This window comes from Physeter macrocephalus, chromosome 14 (assembly GCF_002837175.3).
Source record: "Physeter macrocephalus isolate SW-GA chromosome 14, ASM283717v5, whole genome shotgun sequence".
Taxonomy (NCBI): Eukaryota; Metazoa; Chordata; class Mammalia; order Artiodactyla; family Physeteridae; genus Physeter; species Physeter macrocephalus.
Window position 1 is genome coordinate 19,889,486 of NC_041227.1, and position 26,926 is coordinate 19,916,411.

General features: G+C 38.4%; 1 protein-coding gene and 1 pseudogene across 4 annotated transcripts in view; both read right to left on the bottom strand.

Moving 5' to 3' along the window:
* The window catches only part of RALGAPB (Ral GTPase activating protein non-catalytic subunit beta), a 101,326-nt gene that overhangs the window by 29,877 nt on the left and 44,523 nt on the right, over nucleotides 1-26,926 (bottom strand). Inside the window, exons 7-19 of one of the 4 annotated variants that reach the window (XM_028499907.2) lie at nucleotides 25,602-25,780; nucleotides 24,412-24,560; nucleotides 24,069-24,285; nucleotides 21,787-21,822; nucleotides 20,353-20,554; nucleotides 17,385-17,552; nucleotides 16,759-16,873; nucleotides 16,229-16,376; nucleotides 13,949-14,013; nucleotides 12,606-12,735; nucleotides 10,650-10,771; nucleotides 6,079-6,261; nucleotides 4,420-4,571 (exon numbers count right to left, since the gene is read on the bottom strand). In XM_028499907.2, the coding sequence (XP_028355708.1) occupies nucleotides 4,420-4,571; nucleotides 6,079-6,261; nucleotides 10,650-10,771; nucleotides 12,606-12,735; nucleotides 13,949-14,013; nucleotides 16,229-16,376; nucleotides 16,759-16,873; nucleotides 17,385-17,552; nucleotides 20,353-20,554; nucleotides 21,787-21,822; nucleotides 24,069-24,285; nucleotides 24,412-24,560; nucleotides 25,602-25,780 (1,866 nt within the window). Of the gene's footprint in view, nucleotides 1-4,419; nucleotides 4,572-6,078; nucleotides 6,262-10,649; nucleotides 10,784-12,605; nucleotides 12,736-13,948; nucleotides 14,014-16,228; nucleotides 16,377-16,758; nucleotides 16,874-17,384; nucleotides 17,553-20,352; nucleotides 20,555-21,786; nucleotides 21,823-24,068; nucleotides 24,286-24,411; nucleotides 24,561-25,601; nucleotides 25,781-26,926 lie in introns of all 4 variants that reach the window. The other 3 variants (XM_028499906.2, XM_024128617.3, XM_024128616.3) reach the window with 3 other exon arrangements.
* Nucleotides 6,268-9,671, bottom strand: LOC129392796 (40S ribosomal protein S3-like; annotated as a pseudogene).

The following is a 26,926-nucleotide window of genomic DNA, read 5'->3' on the forward strand; positions in this document are numbered from 1 at the left end:
GACAGAGATGGTTGTCACAAAGCATATGGACCATGTAAGCTTATGTTCCATGCAAGATTCTAAGACATTATCAAATAGGTTGCTGGCAAGGGTACAGGTCACACCAGCCTAACCACATTTTCTCTTCTTGATGATTACTAGACTGGAAAGGCAGAGAAATATCTCTGAAATCAAGACATGCAAGTATTTGGCAGTGTATCATTATAAACTTATAGACAAGATTTAAAAACCTCTGTGAACCTGAAGGGTAACCTCTTATCATGTGCTTTGTGAGTCTTTCTCTGTTCAATATATATATATATATTTTTAAAAGAACTAACCATTTAATTTATTTATTTTTTTGGCCACGCTGTGCGGCACGAGGGATCTTCCCCGACCGACCAGGGATAGAACCTGTGCCCCCTGCGATGGAAGTGGAGTCTTAACCACTGGACCACCAGGGAAGTCCCTGTTAAATATTTTTATCAGTGTCTTTGATTAGGACACACAGGGCAGGCTCATTAAATCTGCAGCTGGGGACTTCCCTGGTTGCACAGTGGCTAAGAATCCGCCTGCCAATGCAGGGGACGTGGGTCCGAGACCTGGTCCAGGAAGATCCCACATGCTGCAGAGCAACTAAGCCGTGTGCCACAACTACTGAGCCTGCGCTCTAGAGCCTGTGAGCCACAACTACTGAGCCTGTGTGCCTAGAGCCCATGCCCTGCAACAAGAGAAGCCACCACAATGAGAAGCCTGCGCACCACAACGAAGAGTAGCCCCCGCTCGCTGCAACTAAAAGAAAGCCCGCACACAGCAACAAAGACCGAACACAGCCAAAAATAAATAATAAATAAATAAATAAATTTTAAAATAATAAATAAATAAAATAAATCTGCAGTTGACCAAAAGTTCAGCTGCAGAGTTAATATATCAGAGTAAGAGTTGGGATCCAAAAGAATCTTAAAAGATTAATAATAATGAGGTAAATCTTATATAAAGAAATTTCAAGTTTAAATTTAAAATTCTGTACATTACATCCAAATACCCCCCAAAAAATAAGTACAGGATGAGAAAGACAAAAGGTAAATGCGTTAAAAAAAGTCTCTAAGATTTTAGTTGACTTAGTACAAATCACCAGGTTCTCAAAAACCCAATGCAGTCTCTAAGTACACTTTAATGAAAATATAATATTCTATAATTTAAAGGTCATTGACCTTTAAAGAGGTACACAGCCAAACCTGCGCCATTGAAAGGAAAAAGACGAGGATGATAAAGGTACTCTAAATCCCTGTCATATGAAAAACAGTTGAAGGTACTGGCAGAAATGAATCAGAAAGAACATGAGCATTGTCTTCGGATATCACCACTCCTCGGAAAAAAGGGTTTCATCATTAAAAGTCTGAATCAGAACCAATGGGTAGAAGTTAAAGTGGGAGAGATTTCAGCTCAGTGTAAACATCAAGTTTTTAACAATTAAAATGAAATGGGCAAACTTGGGGGTTAAAGTATCCCAAAATTAGAGGCTAAATAACTTGGTAAATAAGTCTTAAAGGTGACTAAGCAGAGGGGCCACTGAAATGTCTTCCAAGAGTCCTAATGTATATTATACAACAAGGGAAAAAACACCAACCATCTGATCTGCATTCCGTAACTATCTCCTGTGTGCTCAGCACTGTGAGGGGTGTGAAGAGGGAAACGTGGCCTTTACCCAGGTTGGGGAGGTAACACTAGTATGTTATCAAATATAACCACTGTAGAATTCATGAAGTGTGGTAAGGTCAGACTAATTGAGCACAGAGGTGTGGAAAAGAAGCAGAATGACCAAAGAAGGTCCATGGAAGTAGTGGATATGATGTGAGCACCGAACAATGGAGGATGTGGCCAAGAGGAGAAGAGGGAAGTCCTGAAACCCAGGGGAAGTATATAGACAGGTATGAACATGTGCACTTCATAGCCACAAGTGGCCTGCCAGCTGTGGCAGAAGGGATGCGCTGGGAAAGATCAGACAGTTTGAGTGGGGACTCAAGGAGGGCCTTGAAAACGAGACCAAAAATTTCACACCATATGGCAGTAAAGAGCAATCTATTCAGTTTTCAATCACTCAAGCAGCAGAATAAGCACAGTACCTAAGGTGATGAGTTCAGCAACAGAATGCAAAATGAAAAGTGTGAGAGACTGAAAACAGGGAAATCAGGCAAGAAGTGATAAGGGCCTGGACTGGGAATGCTATCTGAGGTCAGAACAAATGGAGGAAATACTTTCAAAAGTAAAGTCTATTGGACTCAGTCACTGGCTTCATATGGGGAATAACAGATAAAGCAGAGATAAATCAGAAAATGAGTCAAAGTTTTGTGTTTGCATAACTGGAAAACAGCAACGATACTGACATAAAGCTGTAATTGTGAGGGAACAGAGAAAATGTGATTTGGATATGTTTCATGATGACTCTTCAGGGCCCTCTTCAAGACTTATAACTGAAGATGCAGGCTTCCCTGGCAGCGCAGTGGTTGAGAGTCCACCTGCCAATGCAGGGGACACGGGTTCAAGTCCTGGTCTGGGAAGATCCCACATGCCGCGGAGCAACTAAGCCCGTGAGCCACAACTACTGAGCCTGCGCGTCTGGAACCTGTGCTCCGCAACGGGAGAGGTCGCGACAGTGAGAGGCCCGCGCACTGCGATGAAGAGTGGCCCCCGCTCGCCGCAACTGGAGAAAGCCCTCGCACAGAAACGAAGACCCAACACAGCCAAAAATAAATAAATAAATAAATAAATAAATTTATTTTAAAAAAAACTGAAGATGCCTTTTGTAGAGTTGCCAGCAGAGATAAGACAGATGAGCCACCTGGATAACTACTGGCTAGTCCTGGAAGCATCCCAGGACTCTCTACTTATTCGGAGCTCATATCCAATCCTCACTGCCAATCATATTCTCAGTGGAATGTCCCATACAGCCTAGGGTGGAGCAAACTTATTTTTATATAATGCAGAGTCCCAGTGAGAAATGTCCTTCCCCCTTGCTCCATATCCCTTACTCTTCAAGGTACACACATCAAGTCTTAGTTTTTTAATAATGCTTTTAAGTCCACCCCAGCCCACACAGGTCTTCTCTCTGGACTTTTATTTCTAGTACTCAATCGCATTTTTCTAATTTTCTAGCTATTAGCCAAACCTCCACAAAGTCAATGAAAGCCCATCATTAGCATAGTGAGCAGGACTGAACTAAAGCAAGTGCGCTTCTAAAACTTTACTGAATGACCTAAGCCCATGAGGAACTGAAATAAACCCAACTTTATTGTGCACACTTTACTGTGAAGCTTTCAACAGGTCACAGAACTCATAAAAGATTCTGGGATCTTGGTAAGGGCTGATTTACATACAAATCTACAAGCTGTCTTACCTACCACTTTACTAAGAAGACCAAGATGAGCCAACCCAGACTGACTTGACATTCCTCCTTCCTGTTTTTATGTTGTTCTGGGGTCTCAGCCACATTTACCCTTTCATAAGCCTCATCTTTCCACCTGTACAATTCCACCTAATCTTCTCCACCTACCTCTTCCTTTCAGTTGATAAACTGCCTTTCTTCCCTCTTTCTACTCTGCTCACTAACTGGCCAAACACACACTTTCAATTCTAATACTTTTTCAAGATACCAACCTGTCTCTGTCCCTTCACTACCAAATTGCTTGACATAGGAGTCTTCTCTTGCTGCCTAACCACCCTGCAATCTGACTTACAGCTCAAACTTTATCCATTCTCTAAGAGTCAGGTCAATGTCATTTTCCTTAGGAATCTTATTTTGATTTCCCCGAATCTGGAAGTATTCCTTTCCTCCTTCTAACACCCCAGCATTTCATTTGTACCTCTTCTCTTGGAGCATTTTATCTAACTAGCATTATAGATATTTGTGTTCACATCTTATCTTCCCTACTGGACAAGAAGCTCTTTGAGGGTGATAACTGAATCTGATTTATCTTTACAATCCTATTACCAGTTCATAAGAGGAAGTTTATAAATCTTGCTGAATGAACCTATAACATGTAATATAAATGGTACAGCAGAGAATACAAACCACTGAGCTGGCAAGTAGGAGACCTAATGGTGTGACCACGGACATACCCTGTCTGTGGACTCAGCCATCAAAGTGAGGGGGTGGGTAAGGCTCTCCGAGATCCTTTCCAGCTCTAAAATGATATGACTTGAATTAACTGACAACCAGCATAGAAAAACAAGGACCCAAACTCTCAGCCCCAAGTTCCTGGTTTCCTTTGGTCCAGAAAACAAGACATTTTCTTTTCCATTTTATTTCTGAAGAAAAAGTATCCTAAATGGGGTTGTGCCACTTAATGCTGAACAACAGGGGAGGAGATGAAACAACACAGGATCACATCTAATCCCATCTAACTCTCAGGCACAATCCCTGTGCAGTCACTTTCATACCATGTTAAGGTGGCTTCAGCAGCATCCTTTACCCTCATAGATGCAGGGTTTGGCTCCTTATCTCCTTTGTACTTGACCTCTTGCTCACTGTTCTTGGACTTGCTTCCTGAAATACCCAGTTCCACAATCTCCAGCACTTCCTTAAGACAGTCCTAGAAAAAGGAAAAGCAGATTAGCTTTTGTAATACACCTATCTTATGAGACGACAAGGAAATACATGAAAGTGTCAATATGGGTGTGTTTTGGTGGTGGGACTCTAATTTCTCATTTTCTTGAATAGGTATATATTAACTTCATAATAATTTAATAAAATAAACTTATTCCCTCCCCGAATTTTTCTTTAAAGAACTAAATTTGAGTGTTAAGAGATTTAGATAATAAGTAATGATCAATTCAATTCAATTTTATCAGTCACAATTCTTGTAAAATTACCATGGACTGTAAATCGTGAAAGGCCGAGTGAAAGAGATATAACAGTAATTCAGTTAAACCTAGATGGTGTAAAATATGTTACATTATCCAAAGGGAAGCTCATAGGTTATTGACATTTTAAAGCAATTTCTGGTATGATAACTTCACAAGTTATCATGAAAATGACTAAGAGTTAATCAACAGTATTATTTTTTAAAAACTATATAAAGCTCTCTATAATCTTCTAATAAACCTGGTATCTCTTCTTTTATTTACACTGTGAATTCTTTATAACTGTCTGCCTTCCCTTAAGAAAAGTATTACATGGAACAATGGTAGAGAAAGCAGCCTAGATATCTGTGTCTACTTGAAAAGAAAGAAACGTGTGTTGGGCTTCCCTGGTGGCGCAGTGGTTGCGCGTCCGCCTGCCGATGCAGGGGAGCCGGGTTCGCGCCCCGGTCTGGGAGGATCCCACATGCCGCAGAGCGGCTGGGCCCGTGAGCCATGGCCGCTGAGCCTGCGCGTCCGGAGCCTGTGCTCCGCAACGGGAGAGGCCATAACAGAGGGAGGCCCGCATACCACAAAAAAAAAAAAAAAAAAAAAAAAAGAAAGAAACGTGTGTGAAATGAAATTTTTAGATACAAGCAAACTTTATGAACAAGCAGTGCTCTAGGTTTGCAGCCTGGCTATCAACTGCCCTTCTTGGTTTGATGACAGGTGACCAGAGTACCTACTGGCCATCTCTTGACAGTTCACAGATAAATTATTCAAAGCCCCATCCTTGAAAAGAACTTCTCTATGGGTTAATTTGCAACCAAATACAGTTGACCCTTGAACAACATGGGGGTTAGAGGCGTTGACCCTCAGTTCAGTCGAAAATCCACATGTATAGTCAGCCATCCATATATGCGGTTCCTCCTTATCTGCAGTTCCACATTCACGGGTTCAACCAATCTGGAATCATGTAATAGTGTAGTATTTACTACTTTTTAAAATTTGCATATAAGTGGACCCACACAGTTCAACCCCATATTGTTCAAGGGTCAACTATATTAGTACGATGACAGTTTTTGAATTATGCTCACTCAAGTGAGCATAATTAGGACAAATGTTCTCCTAAAATATAACAAGTATATTCAGTTTAAAGTATGCAATGTTGTATTTACATTTAGATATTCTCTTTCAAAAGATATTTTCCCAACATACATTTTTGTTTCTATTTACTGGTTTAAGATCTAGTAGACTAACCTTTTCATCAAGCATATCAGGGTGCTCTGTCAGCCAGACACAGAGACACTGAAAAGCTGCCACTATCATGGAGTGAAGATCCCGGGAGTGAAGAGGAGCTGGCCGACTACACTGGTACACAATGTAGCTGCACACGGAACTGATGGCTCGCTTCCGGTCACCTGAGTCAACCATCACCTTCACCTGAGCGTATTCGTAGGGTGAACACACAGTTAGCCAGGAACCACTGTACCAACGTCAAAGCCTCAACACTGAGGCCCAGCCTTTCTGAGAATATGACACACCACAGGAAGCCTTGCTTTTTAAAGTATTATTTATATAGAAGAACATAACATTTCAGATGTATTATCATATACTACTCTATAAAAATAGAGGGCATTTTTCAAACCCTAAAACAGTATTTCACTTTAGCATACTTTTTCATGCTTTAAAACCTAAACTCCTGGGGTGCAGCTACTCATCACTGCCACAAATCACAAGAACAGCTGGCAATGGAACATGTTCACATTTTTTAAGCCCCCTAACCCAACCCCACAGCAATGCTCTATAGGCTACAAAGTTCTGTGCAGCTGCCCAGAGGTATAATTAACATATAGTAAACTACACATATTTAAAGTGTAAAATTTGATAAATTTTAGCCTAAGTATACACCTGTGAACTATCACAACAATCAAGACGGTGGATATATTCATCACCCCTCAAAATCTCATGCACCTTTGTAATCCTTCCTCTCACTCCTTTTTGCCCCCTCCCTAGGTTACTGCTGATTTGCTGTCACTACAGGTTAACTTGCATATTCTAGAGTTCTATATAAATAAAATCATAGAGTACTGCACTATTTGGTGGGGGTCAGGGGGAGAGTCTGGCTTCTTTTACTCAGCACAATTATTTTGACATCTATCCACATATTTGTGTGTATCAGTTGTTCATTCCTTTTTATTGCTGAGTAGTATTCCATTATATGGATTATACCACAATTAATTTATACAGTCACCTGTTGCATTTGGATTGTTTCCAGCTTCTGAATATTACAAATAAAGCTGCTATAAACATTCACGTACAAGTCTTTGTACACGTATATGCTCTCTTATTTTCTAGGAGTGGACTGATTGAATCATAAGATAGATGCATGTTTAGTTTTTTAAGGACCTGCCAAGCTGTTTTCTAAAATGGTTGCACCATTTAACATTCCCTTCAACAGTATATGAGAGCTCCAATTCTTCTACATCATCACCAAACATTTGGTATGGTCAGTCTTTTAAATTTTAACCATCCTAAAAGGTATGGAGTGGTATCTCACTGTGATTTTAATTGCATTTCCCTAATAAGTAATGATAATGAGCATCTTTTCATGTGCTTATTTGCCATCAGTATATCTTCTTTGGTAAAATATCTGTCCAATCTTTTGCCCATTTTAAAACTGGGTTGTTTGTTGTATTATTGAGGGCTTTTGCTGTCATTGTTATACTGTCTTTTTAAAAGATTGTATTAAAGGTCTTTACAAAGCAACATCCAGACTCCAGATCCAGGTGCCAAGAAGACCATGTTATGCAGCGGGGACTGGCTCGAGCATGGCAGGTAGCTCTGGCTTCCTATCCTTCTGTCCCAAGATGGAAATGGTGGATAATATCTCATCCTTAGAGTCCACAATGTTCATGTGGTCAGAAAGGGGCTTCTTAGGGCCAGTCTTACCACTCGGATGCCAGGACAAGATGATCTTCACTCTGATGCCCAGCACAACACTGACACACAGGGGTATCAATATAGTAGTTAACGGGGTCCCCACTGTGGATCATCACACCATCCAGAAACTTCACGGATTCAGCCCTCTGTCCTTGGAGTTTCCCTGACATCCATGACCCTGTAGCCCTTGGCCCGCCTCTCCATGATGAACTGCAGCACCCCACAGCAGGCTCTCTGCAGAGCAAGACCTCCTAGCAGTTTGTAATGCAGAGATTCTGTCTGGGCAATGGCACACAGACCTCGTGTGGCCACCTTTTCAGCACAAAGCTCTACGTAGCCCTCAGGGAATCCACACTTCTTTTGAACTACATCAGGCAATTCCTGGATTCTTCTCACCAAGAACATTCTGCTCCTGAAGGCCAAGGTAATGATTTCTGTCCTGGTTGGTATAATTCAGACCTCAATTCCAGAGCAGTCATCTTCAGCCAGTCTCTGAGTGAGGAACTCATTCAGCTGAAAAAGCCATCAACAACAAACGTCCTCTTCTTGGAAATTTTCACCACCGTATTACTACTGCACACCACCAAAACGAAAGGCTATTACTGAGTTTTGAGAATTCTTTATATGATCTGGATACAGGTCCCTCACCACATACATACTCTGTAAAGATTTTCTCCCAATCTGTGACTTGTTATTCTCCTAACAGTATTTTTTGAAGAATGGTAGTTTTTAATTTTAATAAAGTCCAATTTAATAGTTTGTTCCTCTATGGTGTAATATCTAAGAAATCTTTGTATAACCCAAATCTCTGTACAACCAATAAAGATTTTTCTCCCATTATTTCTTCTAGAAGTTTAGAGTTTAGGTTTTATATTTAGGTCTACAATCCATTTTGAGGAAATTTTTGCACATAGTACAAAGTATGAATCAAAGTTTTTTTTTTTTTGGTATATGAATATCTGATTGTTCCAGCACCATTTGTTGAAAAGACTATCCTTTCTCCTTTGAATTATCATGGCACCTTTGTCAAAAATCAGATGTCCATATATGTGTGGATCTATTTCTGGACTCCCTATATACTACACTGTTGATCTAGTTGTCCAACCCTATACCAATACCAGACTGTTTTGATTACCATAGCTTTATACAGCACATCTTGAAATCATGTAGTGTTAGCCCTTTATGGTTTGTTAGGTCCAGAGAGCACTCCATCTAGGACTAATTATTCCTTACCACTGTAAGTGTACTGAAGGTCACAGGCAACAGTACCTTGCTCTCAAAGACAGTGTGGTCCTGCATGTCTCACAAATGGCTATTCTTACCTTCTGCATCAATACTGCTCCTCACAAAACTATGGCCATTTCATCTATCTTGAGAATCTCTGAGGTAAAGGTAAGCTCTAAGTGGTGGTCAGAACATCTTAGGTTTTCTTGCCTATTTTGTCTCTCATAACTTAGGTAAGTCACAGCCTCTGTTTACCTGTCCCCTCATCTGTAAAATGAGGGCTTAAATTTTATCTCAGACAATATCACCTTATGTGTGTACATCACCTTTGTGTTTACAAAGTATTCTATATATTTCATTTCATTTCATCCTCACATCACCAGGTGTTATACGAGATATTATATATACACAAGATAATCCTGCCCATTTTACAGATAAGAAAACATTTAGATGTTAGTGAAGATGTGGAGAAATTGGAACCCTCCTATATCACTGGTGGAAATGTAAAGTGATTCAGTCGCTGTGGACAACAGTTTGGCAGCTCCTCAAAAAGTTAAACACAGAATTACCATATGACCCAGCAATTCTATCCTAGGTATATACCCAAAACAATTGAAAATTGGTATTCAAATAAACACATGTATGTCCATGTTCATAGCAGGACTATTCACAATAGCCAAAAGGTAGAAACAGCCCAAATGTGCAACAGAGGAACAGACAAATTGGTACATAAATATAATGGAATATCATTCAACCATAAAATGGAATGAAGTTGTGACAGACTCTACAACATAAATCAACCTCAAAAACATATTAAGTAAAGGAAGCCATACATAAAAGGTCATAGGTTGTATGATTTAATTTATAAGAAATATCCAAAATAGGTAAATCCATAGAGACAGAATGCAGATTGGTGGTTGTTAGGGATTAGGGGAAATGGAGACCAGGAAACAACCACTTAATGGGTACAGGGTTCTTTTGGGGGTTATAAATGTTTTGGAACTAGATAGAGGTGGTGGTTGCACAACACAGTGAAAGTACTAATAGGCACTGAATTGTTCACTTTAAAAGGATAATTTTATGTTATGTGAATTTCACCTCAGTAAAAAAAAAAAGAGAATACTTAGAGAAATGCACACGGACACCCAGCTCTAAGGTTCCACAAAACTGAAAAAGACCTATGAAAGAAATTTGAAAATATAGCCAATTTTCACTTATCTCTGATAATGGAAGATGGAAGAATCACAGGTAGTCCCAAATGGCATATTTTACGATAAGCTTTTCTTTTGTTGCCAAATCTCCATTTGTTCATTGAAGTTAGATGATCTTATATTGGCACAAAATGTTGTTGAAAATTTAACGGTATTATAAGCAATACAAAATCAACAGGTATTCTATTATTATGTACAAACGAATAGCAAGTATTGAAATGTTTCCAGTAATTTAACAGCAAAAAATATCATTCACACTCTTTGAACCTATTAAACAAAATAGTAAAGATCATTTTGTAAAATCTCACTTGGAGGCTCATTTTTGCACACCTTGATATCAACTGCATTGAATATAACCAACACCGCAATACCCCAAGAAGGCGTCAGGAGATACAGAAAAAAGAGCCATAGTCCAAGGCCGCTGAGCTAAAATAAAAGGATTGTCCTTCTCACCTTCGCCAGGCCAGAGAGGAGCTCTAGAGCTGCCAGTGATATGCTCATGTCTTGCCGCCACTGGGAGTTGAGTCTTTGGGTGACTAGATGAATGCTGCGAATCAGGAGCCCGGCAGCTGAATCTGTATTAAGAGCTAGGATATAACCCCAATGCCACATCCCACAGGGAGGGAAAACAACTAAGCATTAGTAACGAGAAGCACAGCATTCCACTAGGCACAGACCACAGCAGCCACAGTGAGCACGATGGGCACCCACACAGCGCTATGCTCCCCGCCCCACTGGCCTGAGCGTCAAGCCTGACCGAACAACAGTGCACAGGGCACACACACTGGACCAGAGCAGCTTCTAGCTCCCAGCTCAGGTACTTTCATACAGACATCCACTGGGATTTGAAAGTTTCAATATCATTCTTATAACAATGTAAATCTTAAAACTTCTAAATTAACTCACAGAGTTACATTTTTTTAAAAAAAGCAAAACAATGAAAAGGCTATCAATTATTTCCTTGGAATTTTATAGAGGAAAGAATTCAAATTTTAGAATCTCCTCAGATGCTGGGAATTATCCTAAAGCATCTATTGAAATTATTTTCAGGGTTTAAACCACCAAAAGTTACATGCAATCCCTTTTCAAACAAATTTTAACATTGAATTCTCTAAGACAACTTTAATACTTCTAAAAAAATTAAATAACCAAGTTATTGTGTTTTTATTTAGCCTCCAATTCTATATTTAAAAGTAATTACTATGTAGTTAATAATAAATTAGGACAAATTAAATTGAATTTATAAAGGAAGCTTTAGGGACATTATACCTGTCGATCCTATCAGAAAGAGGGCAGTGACAACAAAAAAAGGAATGATCATTAAAGAGAGACATTCATGCGACACTAACACAAATCTGGATTTCTTAGGAAAAATATTTTATGACATTACAAGAACTCACTAACACCAGTTCAAAATACTGAAACAAACAATAACCACTTCAAACATTTATGTTAGAACACATATAATAATGCGAAAATTTCTTTAGTTCAAAAGTCTTAGAAACATGAAAAATAAAACAAATTTTCACCTATACTTAAATCCACAAGCATAATGAGTAATATAGCAATTTAAATAACTTCTTCATAAATGCAATATTTAAATGTGTTTAATAGCCACATAATGACCTTATGTATCTGACATGCTGAAGAATACTTAAAACAAAGTTAAATCACTGAAATATGCCTGGACTCCTGGGCTCATGAACTCTCCAAATGATTAAAAAAATTAAGCTCACATCTAAGGAGCTAGATTTCATTCCAATCTAGCTGGATTAATACTCACAGGTTCAATACACCATTAGTATTTATGTGTAAAAACATAAAGGCACCCATAAACTCACAGAACCCATAAAGTAACTGCCCAGGATAAAGAACATTATTGAATAGGATGCTCTAATGGCAAGTGTTTCCTTACATTTGTATGTATTCTTACATTTTGTGACTGAAGAATCTAACCAGATATAATAGGGTATATAGCCTTCAAACACAAAGACAGACTCTCCTCTGGGTGCCATCTAATGCATAAACCATCACCCACCCTTACCACACTGCAAAAACTGATATACTGGCTGACTCTGCCATAAGACTCTGAGGCAGAGCTTAAATCCTATTTGACTCTGTAATACTAGCACCTGGTACAGAATTCAGAAATGTTTCCTAACCATACATTATAATCACTTATAAAATCTAAGAAACCACACAAAATCTAACTACTAAAAGCTACAGAGCTAAATGTTTTCTTTTTCTTAATGTCTTGGACTAATAGCCTCTCTGTTACACTTAGATACATAAAAGTCATGAACTTAAAATCTGGTTTAAAATTTCTTTGCTTGTTTGTTTTGTATATCTGTGCATTAAAAGTTATTCTATAAACTTTAGATTTCAAAAAAAAAACCAAACATGGATTACCATAATCTCTTAGGAGAGCCTGAGCAGGTCTTTCACTGTCAGGAGTTGTGGGCTCCGTGCTTCCACCACTTGCTGAACTAATACCACTATTCGTGCGACTATGACTCTTCAAGTTATTTTCTCCACCACCCTAGTCAAATAAAAATGAATCAAATATTTGACAGCTAGACCCATAGTTTACAAGTATAGACAGAAGTCAATCACTAAAGCCATGTTGATAAAATGGAACGTGCCAGCTAAACAGCACAAACTGATGCATAGATAAAAATGGACAAAGGATTAAAACTGCTGTGGTGTTTTCGCACAAACACCACCTATTGGAGTTATCAAGGGTCTGATGATTAGAGGGTGCCCATTCTGGGGTTTTCTTTGCTGCTGTTTAAAAGGGCCAGACCTTTTCCATCTTCACTAGACTTCACTAGCTAATGACTCTGAGTCCTTAAAGAAATACCCTAGTGCCTCCCAAGCAAAACATCAGAACAGGAATACAATCTTAAAAAAACAAAACACAAATAAACAAACAACTTTCAAATGTAGTTATATGATAAAACACAAACAATAAAACATATGATTAGTACAAAGATTAACTCCTGTATGTACAGGAGCTAACAAAGGTGTCTGTTAAAGACATTGCTCATTTTCTTCCCCTACAAACACAATTCATTTTATACAGATAAGGTGACTGTTATTAGCCACCTACTGGGACATGAACATAATTTCCTTAATAATAACTTGATCACCCATCCAACATCCACCCATCTCACTCCAGTATACTCTATTAATTCCCCACCCACCCACCGCCCCACCTCTACTCCAGGTAGAGGGATCACATATCTTGAAGACAGAAGCGGGGGAACTGGGAGTCTCTGGAAAGTTTTTTTGATTTAGAAGCATTGGTGCTTTGGGGGGATCTTCAAACTTTGGTCTAGAGGGGCCAGAAAGAGCTGATGAGATAGAAAAGAATAAACTAGATGCTGTTTACAGCCAACACTAGATCTACAAGGAATACAAGGAATTATGGAGTAGGGGGCTTTTTCTAGATTATTCAAGCCAATTCACCAACACAGCAAAAGAAGTAAGAGCTTTAAGTAAACACTGTCCAGGAATAAAGACAGTGTTTAGCTGGAATTTCTCTCACGCAGAATCTCTCAGGGACCTGATGAGGCACTGAAAGGTAAGAAACCTCAAAATAGATATTTTAAAAAGGATCCTTTCTGAATCAGTGAGCTGAATTTACAAACAAATGCCTTTAAAAAACACGAGGACAGACATTTTGGAATATAATTTACATAAAAACAGAAGTTGATATTCTCTGACAAATTAACATGTTGTATGCTTCTTACCATCTCCATCTGGCAACCAATGGCTTCTAAAAGTGCTGAATCTTGAACAATATTTAACATTGCCCCTGAAACAACAAAAAAATACATTTAAATACATGACAAGAATACTAAAATGGCTAAAACATCTCCATTAATACAGAGATAATATTACTTTAGCTGAGTATTGTTGAAAGTTCCATAAAATTACTAATAAATCCATTGGTTGGTCAGAAAAGACATTCTTTAGAAATGACCTAATCTCCTGATCTCTCCCCCAAATTTTAAAATGACGTTTTCCTAAAATAAATCTGAAGGTCAAACTTTGCTTTATATAAAAAAATGACTGTTTTCAGGTATTTTTACATTGGTGTGAAAGACCAGATGTAAACATCTCAATTTCGAGGGTAATATAAACTAAGAAAAATATTATGTAATACTTTCAAAACCAGATTCTGATCTTTCCTTTTTCTTTTTTTAATAAATTTATGTTTTAAATTTATTTTTGGCTGCACTGGGTCTTTGTTGCTGCGCGCGGGCTTTCTCTAGTTGCGGTGAGCGGGGGCTACTCTTCCTTGCAGTGCGCGGGCTTCTCATTGCGGTGGCTTCTCTTGTGGCAGAGCACGGGCTCTAGGCACGCAGGCTTCAGTAGTTGTAGCACACGGGCTCAGCAGTTATGGCACGCAGGCTCAGTAGTTATGGCGCACGGGCTTAGTTGCTCCGCGGCATGTGGGATTTTCCCAGATCAGGGCTTGAACCCATGTCCCCTGCATTGGCAGGCAGATTCTTAACCGCTGCGCCACCAGGGAAGCTCTGATCTTTTCAATATAAAATAACAAAATAAAAATCACAGCTATATCTTTCTGACCAACTGCTTTTTACGAATGGTTTAGGACTCGCCCATGGCTGCATATTCTGAAGGCAAGCTGCATGTATTTATTACCAAGGAACTCACAGCCCTAGAAAGACTAGGACAGAAACAAGATAGTGAGCCTAGCACACTGCTTCTCATCCTAGTGGCAGAGTGCTCTTGTGCACTATGGATAAAGAGAGGACAGACACAGCTTTGCCAATCTATGGCAAAACCGACAATTGATTCTTCCTTGGAACACACATAGGGAGCTTCTTCAGATCAAGGATAAAGCAGAACTAAATACACTATCAACTGTAGAAATTATGTGATTTCAAGTGATGTTATTTGAATAACCTAAAAAAGTACAGTTTGGAGGCTCTCTCATATCGAGATTTAACCTCTGTTCCTTCAACTCCTTTCCAAAATAAAAGGATTTACTCTTTCCTGTTTATTCCCCTCTCTTGCTGCATAACATACTATACTTCCTGAGTACCCACTCCAACCATTACTGCCACCACCAATTCTCTGGCCTTGTCATTTCTTCTCCTGGAATGAAATCCTAACCTCACTGGCGCCTATTCAAATCCTGCCCTACAAGATCCAATTTAACTTCCACTTCCCTCTACGAAGTTTCCTTGCTCTTTTGGTTTCTTCTTTCTCAACCCTGAAGACACTCAACATGACATGCAATCAGCACTGCCTTCTGCTGTTATCTGAGTACTCTGTGAAGGTGTTCCAACCTCTGCAATGAGACTTGCTCAAGGATAAAAGCCATGCCATTCTCTTCTTTCTCCTTGGGTACCCGCACATAGGACCATGCCCTTGGCTTTGATAAAAAACCAGAAGTACAGTAAGAGACAGCTGCAGTAACCAAGCTGAGAGGTGATAAGGGTTTAAAATATGTAAGTGGCGATAATAATAAGGAGCCATTTAAGACAGAGAGTCAGTATGATTAGAAAACCAACAGGAAACAATAAGGAAAAAGGGAGGAGGCACAGCAACAGCTACTCCTCAATCTCCTCTTAGCATGTTCAGACATGGCTTCCAGAATTACACACAACTCCAAATATTTTCACATGTATGCAACAGGCAGGAGGAAGAGGCAGAGGCAGAAGTAATGAGGGCAGAAAGGAAAGAGAAGAGAGGGAAGGGGAGAAGAAGGGGAGGAAAGGGGAGAGAAGGAGAGAGGAAGGGCAAGAGGGAAAGAGAAAAATAAAGAACACAAATAAAACTAAGCCAACATGAATTACCACGACAACTAGGATGCTTTCCTTCCCTCATCTCACCCCTTCAAAATTTTTCACATATAAAAGCAAACAAATTCTGCCTCTGATTCAGAATAAGTAGCGCTATATTATGCTTAGGTTCCCATCCCTGACCCCTGCCTCCTCAACATGCCTGAGGTCAACATACCTGGCTTTTCACTTACAAAAAACCATGTGAACACAAACCTAGTATCATTTGAGTGTTGTTGGGGTCCGTTTCCGTTTGCAAGGCACCTATTAGTATATTCACAAGTCTCAACTTCAGTGACAAAAAAGTTATTGGTTTATCATAAGAAGAGCTGTCATCATTACTAAATTTTCCTTCCAGGACCACCTACAGAAGAAACAAATAACATTTAACATCGTCTGCTGTGGTATGCTACACCCATGTAGGAACTGCTACAGTGGACACACAGATCAGTCTAACAAGCAAGGCTTTCAGTCTGACTAATATTAGCCACTGTGCTAAGTGTGTCACTAACTCACACAACATATGAGATCAGACATCACCAGCCCATCACCACTTGAAATGGTAGGCCAAGGGCATGCTGGCTCACTGACAGAAGAAATACCTCAAAAAATCAACTTTGTTGATTCACTTGAAATAATTTGAAAATTTTTTTAAAAGCTCCTGTTCCATTTTAAAAAATACAGTTTGACTTGAATTAACACACAAAAGAGAATACAGAATATAAAAAACTTTAATAAAACTTTACCTCAGATTTGACTGTGCCAAAGTGATGTGGGAGGGGCAACAAAGAAAGCAGGATATTAATGGAAGATCTTCTCAATTCTGTTGGATTTACATAGCTTTTGAATTTTGAGAGTTCTCTGCCAAAAAAAAAAAAAGACAGCTATTAGTATTTCTGAACTAAAAGTATGCTTTTAGCTATTGCCAAATATACATTATGCCAATTTTTTACAATACACGTACTGGGTTTGGTTTTATAAAGAATGCCGTAACTACTTTCCACTGAGTTATATTCTGCAATTTGTGTGTGTGAGAGAGAGAATCTCTATGTTAAACTGTTATGGAATTAAACTATAATCTGATTGATTGATTTTAAATATAAGGCCTACTCCACAGAAGACCTCTGGGGTGGGGCTATTCTTAACCCTCTAGACCAGACCAAGAAGGATTCAACACGCCCGTGGACAAAGAGAACTGAAAGAGTTCAGGGACGAGGTAGGCCTGGATGTTCTACACTCATTTAATATGGCCTGAGTCCCCTTGGGCTATGAAGACAACTGGACAGGATAAATTGGGAAACTGGGGAGGAAGCACCAAAACAGACCAGGCCAAAACCGACAACTGACATACTAGTACAGAATGAAAGCTTACCTGTCAGGCAAAATGGTTTCAAGAGCTGAAATAAAGTAAGGAACCACAACATCAATCCCTTTCAAGTCACAGCAGAACAAAGGAGGGGAGTTTAGAATAACGCTGGCCAAGACAGGATGGCACACATAATCATTTATCTGCAAACCTTGAATTAAAAGCATGTAAAATCTAGGAAAGCAAGAAAAAAATTTTAAACAAACTGCTGATCAAATTGTTTTCATAATTATTAATATTTTCTACACAGTCATCTTAAAGTCTATTTCCAATCTTCACTACTTCTATCCTTTAAAAGGTATTACTGGAGTTAGAACAATTCAGAATCAAATACACTAAGAACCAAGTTATATATCCTAATCAAAAGAAAAAAAAGATTCATGTCTATTACACTTTCTTGAAGTTTTAAGCCTTGCAACTCAGTTACAGGTGCCTGCAAATGAAGTAACTATTGATAAAAACAAAAGGCTGCAGTAATTATCAATAAACTGGAGGAATTACTGAATTGATTTCCATGTCAGTAAAATTTTGTAGCATTTCACAATTCCTGAAAAAAAGTGTGTTGTGTCCCTTTCCCCCTCCCCCATTATTTTGGGGGCACAATGAAAGAAAGAAACCTCATTCGACCCTATATTCACCACGATATGAAGGTCACTCTGAATAAGAATCCTTTTAGGAATGTACTTGAACATACCTTACTTTCAACATCCTCCCCTAACCCCCAATGAACTAAGCATTCAATCTTCCATCATTCAAGAGCAACTATACTAGTATACTCTTCTGCTACTGTAAGGTACCTTTCTCCACAAACCTCCTCAGAAACAACTTCCTCACCTCCTGGTCACTGCTCAACCCATTTCAATCTATCTTCTCTTTCTAGGACTCAACTAAAACCATGTTATAGCAAATAACCAATGGCCTCTCAATTGCTAAATCCAAAAGAAATGTCTAAGTCTTAACTGCCTTTTTAAAGCATTCAACCCTTTGATTACTCCCTTCTGCTCTTAATTCTTCTCTGACTTCTATGGCTAGTTCCTTTAACAGATCTTCTTACTCCACGTGCCTCCTAACACTGGTGTTCCTCAGGCTGCCAACCTCAGTTCTCTAAGCAATCTCTTCTACTAGCCTGGTTTTAAACATTACTTAAGCCACCAAACATAATCAAATCAGTCTCTAGCTCCAGATCTACTAGCCAAAAGCATACTGAAGACCTGAGGGCAGGACATGTCTACTGATTACTCTAGTACTCCCTGTGCACAGCGACTGGCACAAAGTAGGAACTTAATAAATATTTGTTGATAAATAGCCCGCAGGCACCTCAAATTCAACAGGTTCAACACTAACCCCATCCTTGGCCCCCGTCACAAATCCGCTCTTCGGTCACACTACCACCCATCCAATCTATGGGCCAGATGGAAGGCTTGTGTTCACAGCCTTCTCCCTTACTGCTACTGATACCGTTAGGAGTATCGCCCCAACCCATCGTCTCCCTCCTAAGAAATGTGCCCCCACCACATGGGGTGCCAGTATCCAATGTGACCCACCTTCACAGCTGTAGCTGATTAGACCAGAGGTAGACACCTGATTAATCAGATCCTCTTTCTCAGGAATCTGAAATTAGGATTCAGAATGCTAATTGGCCCTGCTGGTCACCTAGACAAAGGTCACGGAAATTTGAACTTAGAAGCATACTACAATATAAGAACATGATCTGCAGGTAAGAGAAGAATGAAGCAGTTCTGGGAGACCACGATGACAGAGAAACAAAAAGGAGGAAAGTTGTTTTGGTCCCTGAACACTTTCTAGCTCCTGGTTCCTGCCCTCTGTGAGACCCTGCTGCATGTCCTGACCTTAGAAGGTGTTCAATAGTGTGAGTTTCTCATAACTAATTCCCCTTTTGCTTAAGTCACATTGAAAGAGTTTTCTGTTACTTAAAGTCAAGTGCCTATTAAGGTACTGCTTACTTCCCTGCATGTACCATTCTGTTTCATATCTGTATTCTTCTACACTTTTTCCTTCTGAGTCAGTTTAATCCTCTCTCCTGAGAACCTAGTATGTACAGACACCTGAATGTTCTTATTAATATTAGTATCACTTCAGTAGCTGTGTGAATGATCAGTTGAGGAGGGCAAAAGACAGTCAAGAAAAATAGGAGGCCATTACAAGTTAATTTAGCAAAAAAGTGAGAAGGCCTGAAGTGTCATGGTGGGGACAGAGTGGAGAGATTAGAAAGAGGGTTAAGTAGCAGAAAGGCAAGAGTCGGTTGACCATCTAAAGATACAGAGGGAGAGAAGAGAAGCCTAAAATGACTCCTAGTTTCTGGCATAAGCAACTGAATGGATGGCAGAGCCATTCAAAAAGAGTGGTTGAAGTCATAAATTTGGATAGGATGACCCTACCCAACTTGCTAACATAGTCTAAATACTAGTCATCTTTTATAAGTCCAGCACAATCATCCAATCCTCTGTAACTCTTTCCTGAACCCCCAGGGGAAGTGTATACTGCTGCTTCCTCTGAATGCCTATAGCACTTTTTCTGTGTCTCTCTCTTACTAGCTTCCTATTGCTACTGGACTGGTGTTACTTGTGTACATGGCTTTGCTCACTTGAGAAAATAAGCTCCTTAGAGGCAGGATTGACAGCTAACATTTCTGGACCATCTATACTGTCTAGTACTGTGGTAAAAATGTATTAAAAATTTAGTGTGGCCCTTCAAATCTCTCTGTAATTAACAAACGTCATGTAAGATGGAATTAACAATACTTCTAAAATAAAAAGGGTGTTAGGGGTCCTCACCAAATCTGCTAAGGTAGGTAAAAAGGAAGAATTCAAGCAAAAAATTTCAGTTACTTACATACATTTGCAGGTATTTCAAACGAACATTTACTTATCAATTCAACCTACTAAGCCATGCTATAATAGTTTCACTATCACAACTATATAAATGGAAAAATAAACAAAAAAAATTCTAAGACCTGGATAAATAAGCTGGCAGAATCTCTTCTCCAGTCTTCTTGCTACAAAAAATCCTACACAGTGTCCCACAAGCCTCAGCTCTTCCTGCTTCATAGTTATCAGGAAATTCACTTGCATCAAACATAGGATTGGAAACCATGGTGTCTGTGGACATTTGTGACCCTTTCCGTCGAAACTCCATGCTAGCTTGTGTTGTAATGGCTGGGGAGAAAAAAGGAGGGTTTTATTATATTTGTTGATATGCAAATAGGCTCATGGGACCCTGGACACAAAGATCAAATGTTGGTGTCATTAAATAGCTACTTGAATAGAATCCAATAATGCTTTTGTTTAGCAATTATGTCTTAATTTTTTTTTTTTTTAAAAAGGGCTCTTTGAAATCTTCTTTGAAAAGGGGTAACAATTTACAGTGGTACTGTCAGTTTAACAGATTCTACAAGATGCATTTTTCAACTGAATTTCTGATTAGCAGAGTACATTTGTATATATCTGTATTCACATACATACAGATATATAACACAGAATTTGGCTTTTCTATTATTTATTCTGTTTATTCCTCTCCCGAAAAAATGATGCTTAAACATTAAGAAAAATAGGTACTGCAAATTTACACATTACCCGAGACAGACGTCATAATTGAATGGGTAATCCCATGCCAGGTTGTATACTTTAGGGAGAGGGCAAGGTAAGGATAAGAAATGGGTAGGGAGGAGGAGAGAGCATTCCCACCACCCACCCAACTCCAAAACACACACCAAAGAATCGCCCAACCAAGCAAAATGAGAATGAATTTTAACAACCACAGACAGCAGCTAACTTGAGGTTGATAAATCAGAAAATTGGATTGGTAAGAAAGATTATCATGGTCATTCGTTGTCACTGAAACAGAAGCCCTTTGAAAGTTGCTTTTATTTACAACAAAAGATTTCACAGTGTATTGAAAATCACTCTGAAATCTTTTATCACTCTACATGAAATGTTTAAATTATTTGTAATAACAGATTTAACAGAATGCAGAGTCAAGCATAAATCTTTATGCAACTTCCCATGAGCCATTTTTAGTCCTGAATAAGCTATCCAGCAATAATACATTTGAAAAACACTACATGCAGAATGCATACAAATCAAACACTAAATCTGTATAAAAATACGCTTAAAGCTTTAAATTAAAAAAAAAAAAAAAGCCAAAACACAGTTAGTGCAAAATCCTGGAATTCATGACATGACCAGACTAGTGTACGAAAATAATGGGACTGATTCAGGCAGATTAATTTGCTTTTGCCAACAATCTTCCCCATTCAAAACACAGAAAAGTATTTTTCTTCCCAAGTGCAAAAACTACAAGAGACAATGACAATCAAAATTTTTAATGGAATTATGAAAAAAATAAAAACATGACTGCAATTAAGGAGAAGCTTCTGGTTCCTACTTACAAGATTTATAAGAAAGAAGAATTTGGATAAAAGATGCTGCAAGATAATAGAAATAAATGGAAACAAATCAAAGGACAGTAGTAATTATAAAATACTTTAAAGATGGTGAAATTTTACAATAAGTTAAGAAGCTTTTTAGCTTTTTAAAAGTTAGATTAAAAGCTTTATGATACCACAAGCTAGTTCAAAAACAGGAAATTGTGCATTCAGATCCAAAATTATGATTTTTGTATCATGCAAAACAATGAACGAAGAAAATTACACAACTACAAAAAATTGAGGTTTTGAACTGCCCATAACGTGCATTAAAATTTTTGTTCATTAACCCTTCCCAGCTCAATGTTACAATTACAAAGCACAGTGTACTGTCATGTAACTCTAAAGCTAACCAGTTCACAGAAGCAAACATTTTTAGAGGTGAACTACATGGCAGAATTCCTTGATGGCAGCCAGTACTTAGAGAACAGACTAACAGAGTCAGTATTCTCAAACTTCCCACCACCCCCAAGACCTCAAGAGTAGCACCCAACAGCACTCTAACCCATTCAGCTACCTGGACACCTCCTATCTCCTTGGGTAATACAACAGCCTTTCTCATCTCTGAACACAAGGTGGGGGAAGAAGAGCTTCTATCCTTTCCCCACCAAAGAAAATGGTAAGAGTTAAAAGTAGGAATTTGTAGCCCACACATGATTTGAATTCTAGTTTCTATCTTTTGGCACAAGAGGGTGAGAAAAGCTGTTAAAAACTCCCTAGAGAGTGGGAAGATCTATAAATTCCCTTTAAGCAAGCCCACCAAGGAAGCAGCAGGTTGAACCATTCTGGATTCAGGGATTTTAGTGTCAACAGCTTGATACCCAAAAGTTACACTGTAAAGAATTGTATCTTAATAAAAATAAAAAATAAAAATATGACTAACTCAATCTAGAATATACAATACAAATTAATAAATATAAACATGGGTCATAAAACTCAAAATATAAGGCACATGAACATAAGAAAACATAAGCCAAAATGTTTTTTAAATGTTTTCATTTAGTCATCAAATAAGTACATTTACTTATCCATAAGTCAAACTTGCAAATAAAATATGGAAATGGTAGAATATAAAGTGTCTGAATTTGAACAAAATAAACAAAGGAATCCCTAAACTCAATCATGCAATCTCAAATTATATTCCTGAAAATGCCTTTATATGCACTACTTTTCTAAATTATTTAAAGATTTGTAAGAACAACCAAAATAATTTACATGTATATAATGCTAACAGTCATAGACCCTTAGTTCTGAGATGATACATAATAACAAAGAATGCATTTCTGAGAGAAAGCAGAGACCCTTATGACCGTTTTATTAGTTTTATCCTTGAAATTAACACTCTCCCTAGAGATGCATGATCTAATGCAATTAGGCATCCTTTTATCTCAAGTTATTTCCAACCCCAGTGGAAAAGTGCTTCTCTTACCAACCAACCAATATTAATTATATTATTACATAAAGCACAATTAATTCATAAAGCATAGTGCCTGGCACAGAGTAACTGCAGCTCAGTAAGTGCTAGCCATTATTATTGTTCAGCTCTATAAAACAGTCATAAATATTCAGTATATTCTGCAGTACCCCAGCCTTCCATCCTGCACCCTATGCCACTACTTCCAAGTGTAATGGTAAGATGACAAAAATAAATCAGATTTAGATAGAATTTCATCTCTGTAATAAAATCTAAATGAAGATATCAGGGTTGAGCTATTAATTCTTCACCAGTCTTATTTACTTACAGAGAAAATATATTTTTCAAAGTGTGCCCTTGAAATAAAGTTCTCTAGACTAAAACCTAAAAGGTTAGAGTCTTCTGTGAAGCAGAAATTTTCTGATATTTATATGTAGTAATGAGTGAACGGCTGTCAAAATCTAAGAAAACACTTCTTATGAATAAATTTCTGATCAATTATGTTTAATTCTTTATATCAGCATTATTATCCTGGCTGACATGAAGGGAACTTCCAGGTCACCTACTGAAAGGAATCTGGTTTAACAAAAAGTGGCTAACCTGAAGTGTTAGACAAAAGCCAGACAAAAGCTAAACCTCATAGAACAAACATAAAAAGGACAAGTAGGGAAACTTTCAAAATTACTTCAGCTGGAAGGGGTTAAGCACAAGACACTGCTTGGTCAGAGACAGAGAGCTTTTTAAGATACATATTAATCTTGCAGGTAGGAAAGATTAAAAAGAAAAAAAAGAAAAGAAAAAAATGACAACGTATTTCTTGAGCAATATTTACCAGTCATGCTGCTGTCTCTGTTTATCCCATTATGAAGTTTACAGTGAACAAATGCTGCATCAAATAACCATGATCCAAAGAGATTCAAGATGCTGTTAACCTTTGGTCTCTGTGGGGCAGGCAGTGGCCGGGGTTCTGAACTAGTCTGATTTGGACTTGACAGAGGAGAGGTGGAGGATGTCTGGTGCTGAACTTTTGAGGCGTGAGCAGTACTAACCTATTAGAAGAACACAAGAATATAGCCACACTCATGAAAAGTTTGAGAAAACAGCAGGATTTTTTAAAAGGAAGGCAGATTAAAAAGGCCATTTTATACAGCATAACAATGGTCATGAAAACTTACTGTGCTTGTCTTCATGGTGGCCTTATTCACAGTAACAGCCCGGTGCCTCCGGTTATGTGGTGGGGTGGTATTGACAGCAGTGCTTTGAGGCATACTCAATCTATTCACGGGTGTTGGAGGAGCACTGTCTGATCGGGGTCTAGAAATGCCTTTAAAGAAAGACAAATGGAGTTATTCTTCATAGTTCAAAATATGTGGTCAGTAAATCTTCCTCAAGCAACACCAGTGAAGGCTCACAACAGACTACAGCAGAGACTGCTAGCTGCCTCCCAATATCAATTTGTCCTTTCTTCCTGAGATACAAAACACAAATTTTAGCTAGACATGGCTACGCAGAATAAACAACTGCCTTTTGAAGGCTCCCTTACAGCCAGATGTGGCCTTGTTCTGACCATAGAGAAGTGGGCAATTATTGGGTGGGTCTTCCCCAAGAAATCTCCTTAAAAGAACCAATCAAAGGTAGATGCTCCTTCCTTCCCAATTCCTCAACAGGATAGCTGGAACTCTTTCAGCCATCATGGCCCATGAGAGTGTGCACAAAGGATGAAGAGCCAGAAGATGGAAGGGCCTTGGGTTTCTGACAATGGTGGAACTGCTATAGCAGCCTTGTATACAGCTTAGTCCTGCGCTTAACACGTGTGAAAGTAAACTACCTTGTTTAAACCACTAGTACTTTTGGCTAGGTGGCAGCCAAAGTTAACTGAACTAATATATTACCTCTGTAATATATTAATTGCACAAAACAAAACGTTTTTGAAAATGATAGGTATTAAATATCACTGCCTTTTAACAGGTTAAAAAAATTCTGACTTTTCATGTGAAAAAGTTTAAAACAACGGTTCACAAAAAGTATAAACTGCTTCCTAATGATTCACATAAGAATGATACCTAATGCATTTTAATCTGTATTTTCTTGGATTACTAGTGAGAATGAACACTTTTCTCTTTTGCAAATTATTTATTCATAGTCTTTGTCCATTTATCTACCAGGTCTTTTTCTTTGCATTATTTGATCTATTTATATAATAATAACAAAAACCCTCTAGCTATCACATTCGTTGCAATAATTTTTCCCAGCTTATTATTTGTAATCAACTCTGTTCACCTTTTGCTTTGGGCTGTCCACAACAGTTTCTAAAACTAGACTCTAGAGTTATCTTCAAACATCTAGCAACATACACAAAATTCACCTAAGAATGCATCCACCAGACAGCTGATTCCACGCATGGCACGAAAAAATATTTGAGGCAGATGTTTAAGGCAGGGATATTGATTCAATTCTTGCGGCATTCCGCTCACATTTAAGAACTGTTCCTGAAATTTGGGAGTAGAGCTTATAATGGCTGGGTTACTCAAATCCACGGGATTACTATCAAAAGAGAGAGCAAGAATTAATTATACATTTAGAAATTTCTTTAGCAATAAAATGCATGCAATCTAATTTAAGAACAGGCTGTTTGTGCCTATTTCTTTGATTCAGAGAGGAGATTAATCTGTACTTAATAAGCTAGGCACTCAAACACCAACGCTACAGAAGGCCTGCAGTGTGCTTACATGAACCTACTTTGCCTATTCAGAGAATGAGAATCAAAATAAGACTAGTTTTTAATTTTTTTAACGTATACATGGATATTCTGTAATGTTTGGAATTAAGCAATGGAATGGTAAAACTATAAATAAATCAACAAGAACCCCAAGGAGAAAATCTTACTTTAATATTAACATTTCCAATTTTTTAAAACCTATGTGAAAATTGGGATTAGTGTCTGTGATCACATGCACATACTAAAGCCATACATTTCAATGTATTTCTTTTTCTGTTCCATATTTTTAAAATTTACTTATTTTAACATCTTTATTGGAGTATAATTGCTTTACAATGTTGTGTTAGTTTCTGCTGTACAACAAACTGAATAAGCTGTATGTACACAAACATCCCCATATCCCCTCCCTCTTGTGTCCCCCTCCCACCCTCCTTATCCCATGCCTCTAGGTGGTTACAAAACACCAAGCTGATCTCCCTGTGCTATGCAGCTGCTTCCCACTAGCTAGCTATTTTACATTTGGTAGTGTATATATGTCCATGCTACTCTCTCACTTCGTCCCAGCTTACCCCTCCCTCCCCACCCCCGTGTCCTCAAGTCCATTCTCTACGTCTGCGTCTTTATTCCTGTCCTGCCCCTAGGTTCATCATATCCATTTTTTTTAGATTCCAAATGTATGTGTCAACATACGGTATTTGTTTTCCTCTTTCTGACTTAATTCATTCACTCTGTATTACAGACTCTAGGTCCATCAACCTCACTACAAATAACTCAATTTCGTTTCTTTTTATGGCTGTATATATGTGGCACACCTTCTTTATCCATTCATCTGTCGATGGACACTTAGGTTGCTTCCATGTCCTGGCTATTGTAAATAGTGCTGCAATGAACATTGTGGGACATGGCTCTTTTTGAATTATGGTTTTCTCAGGGTATATGCCCAGTAGTGGGATTGCTGGGTCGTATGGTAG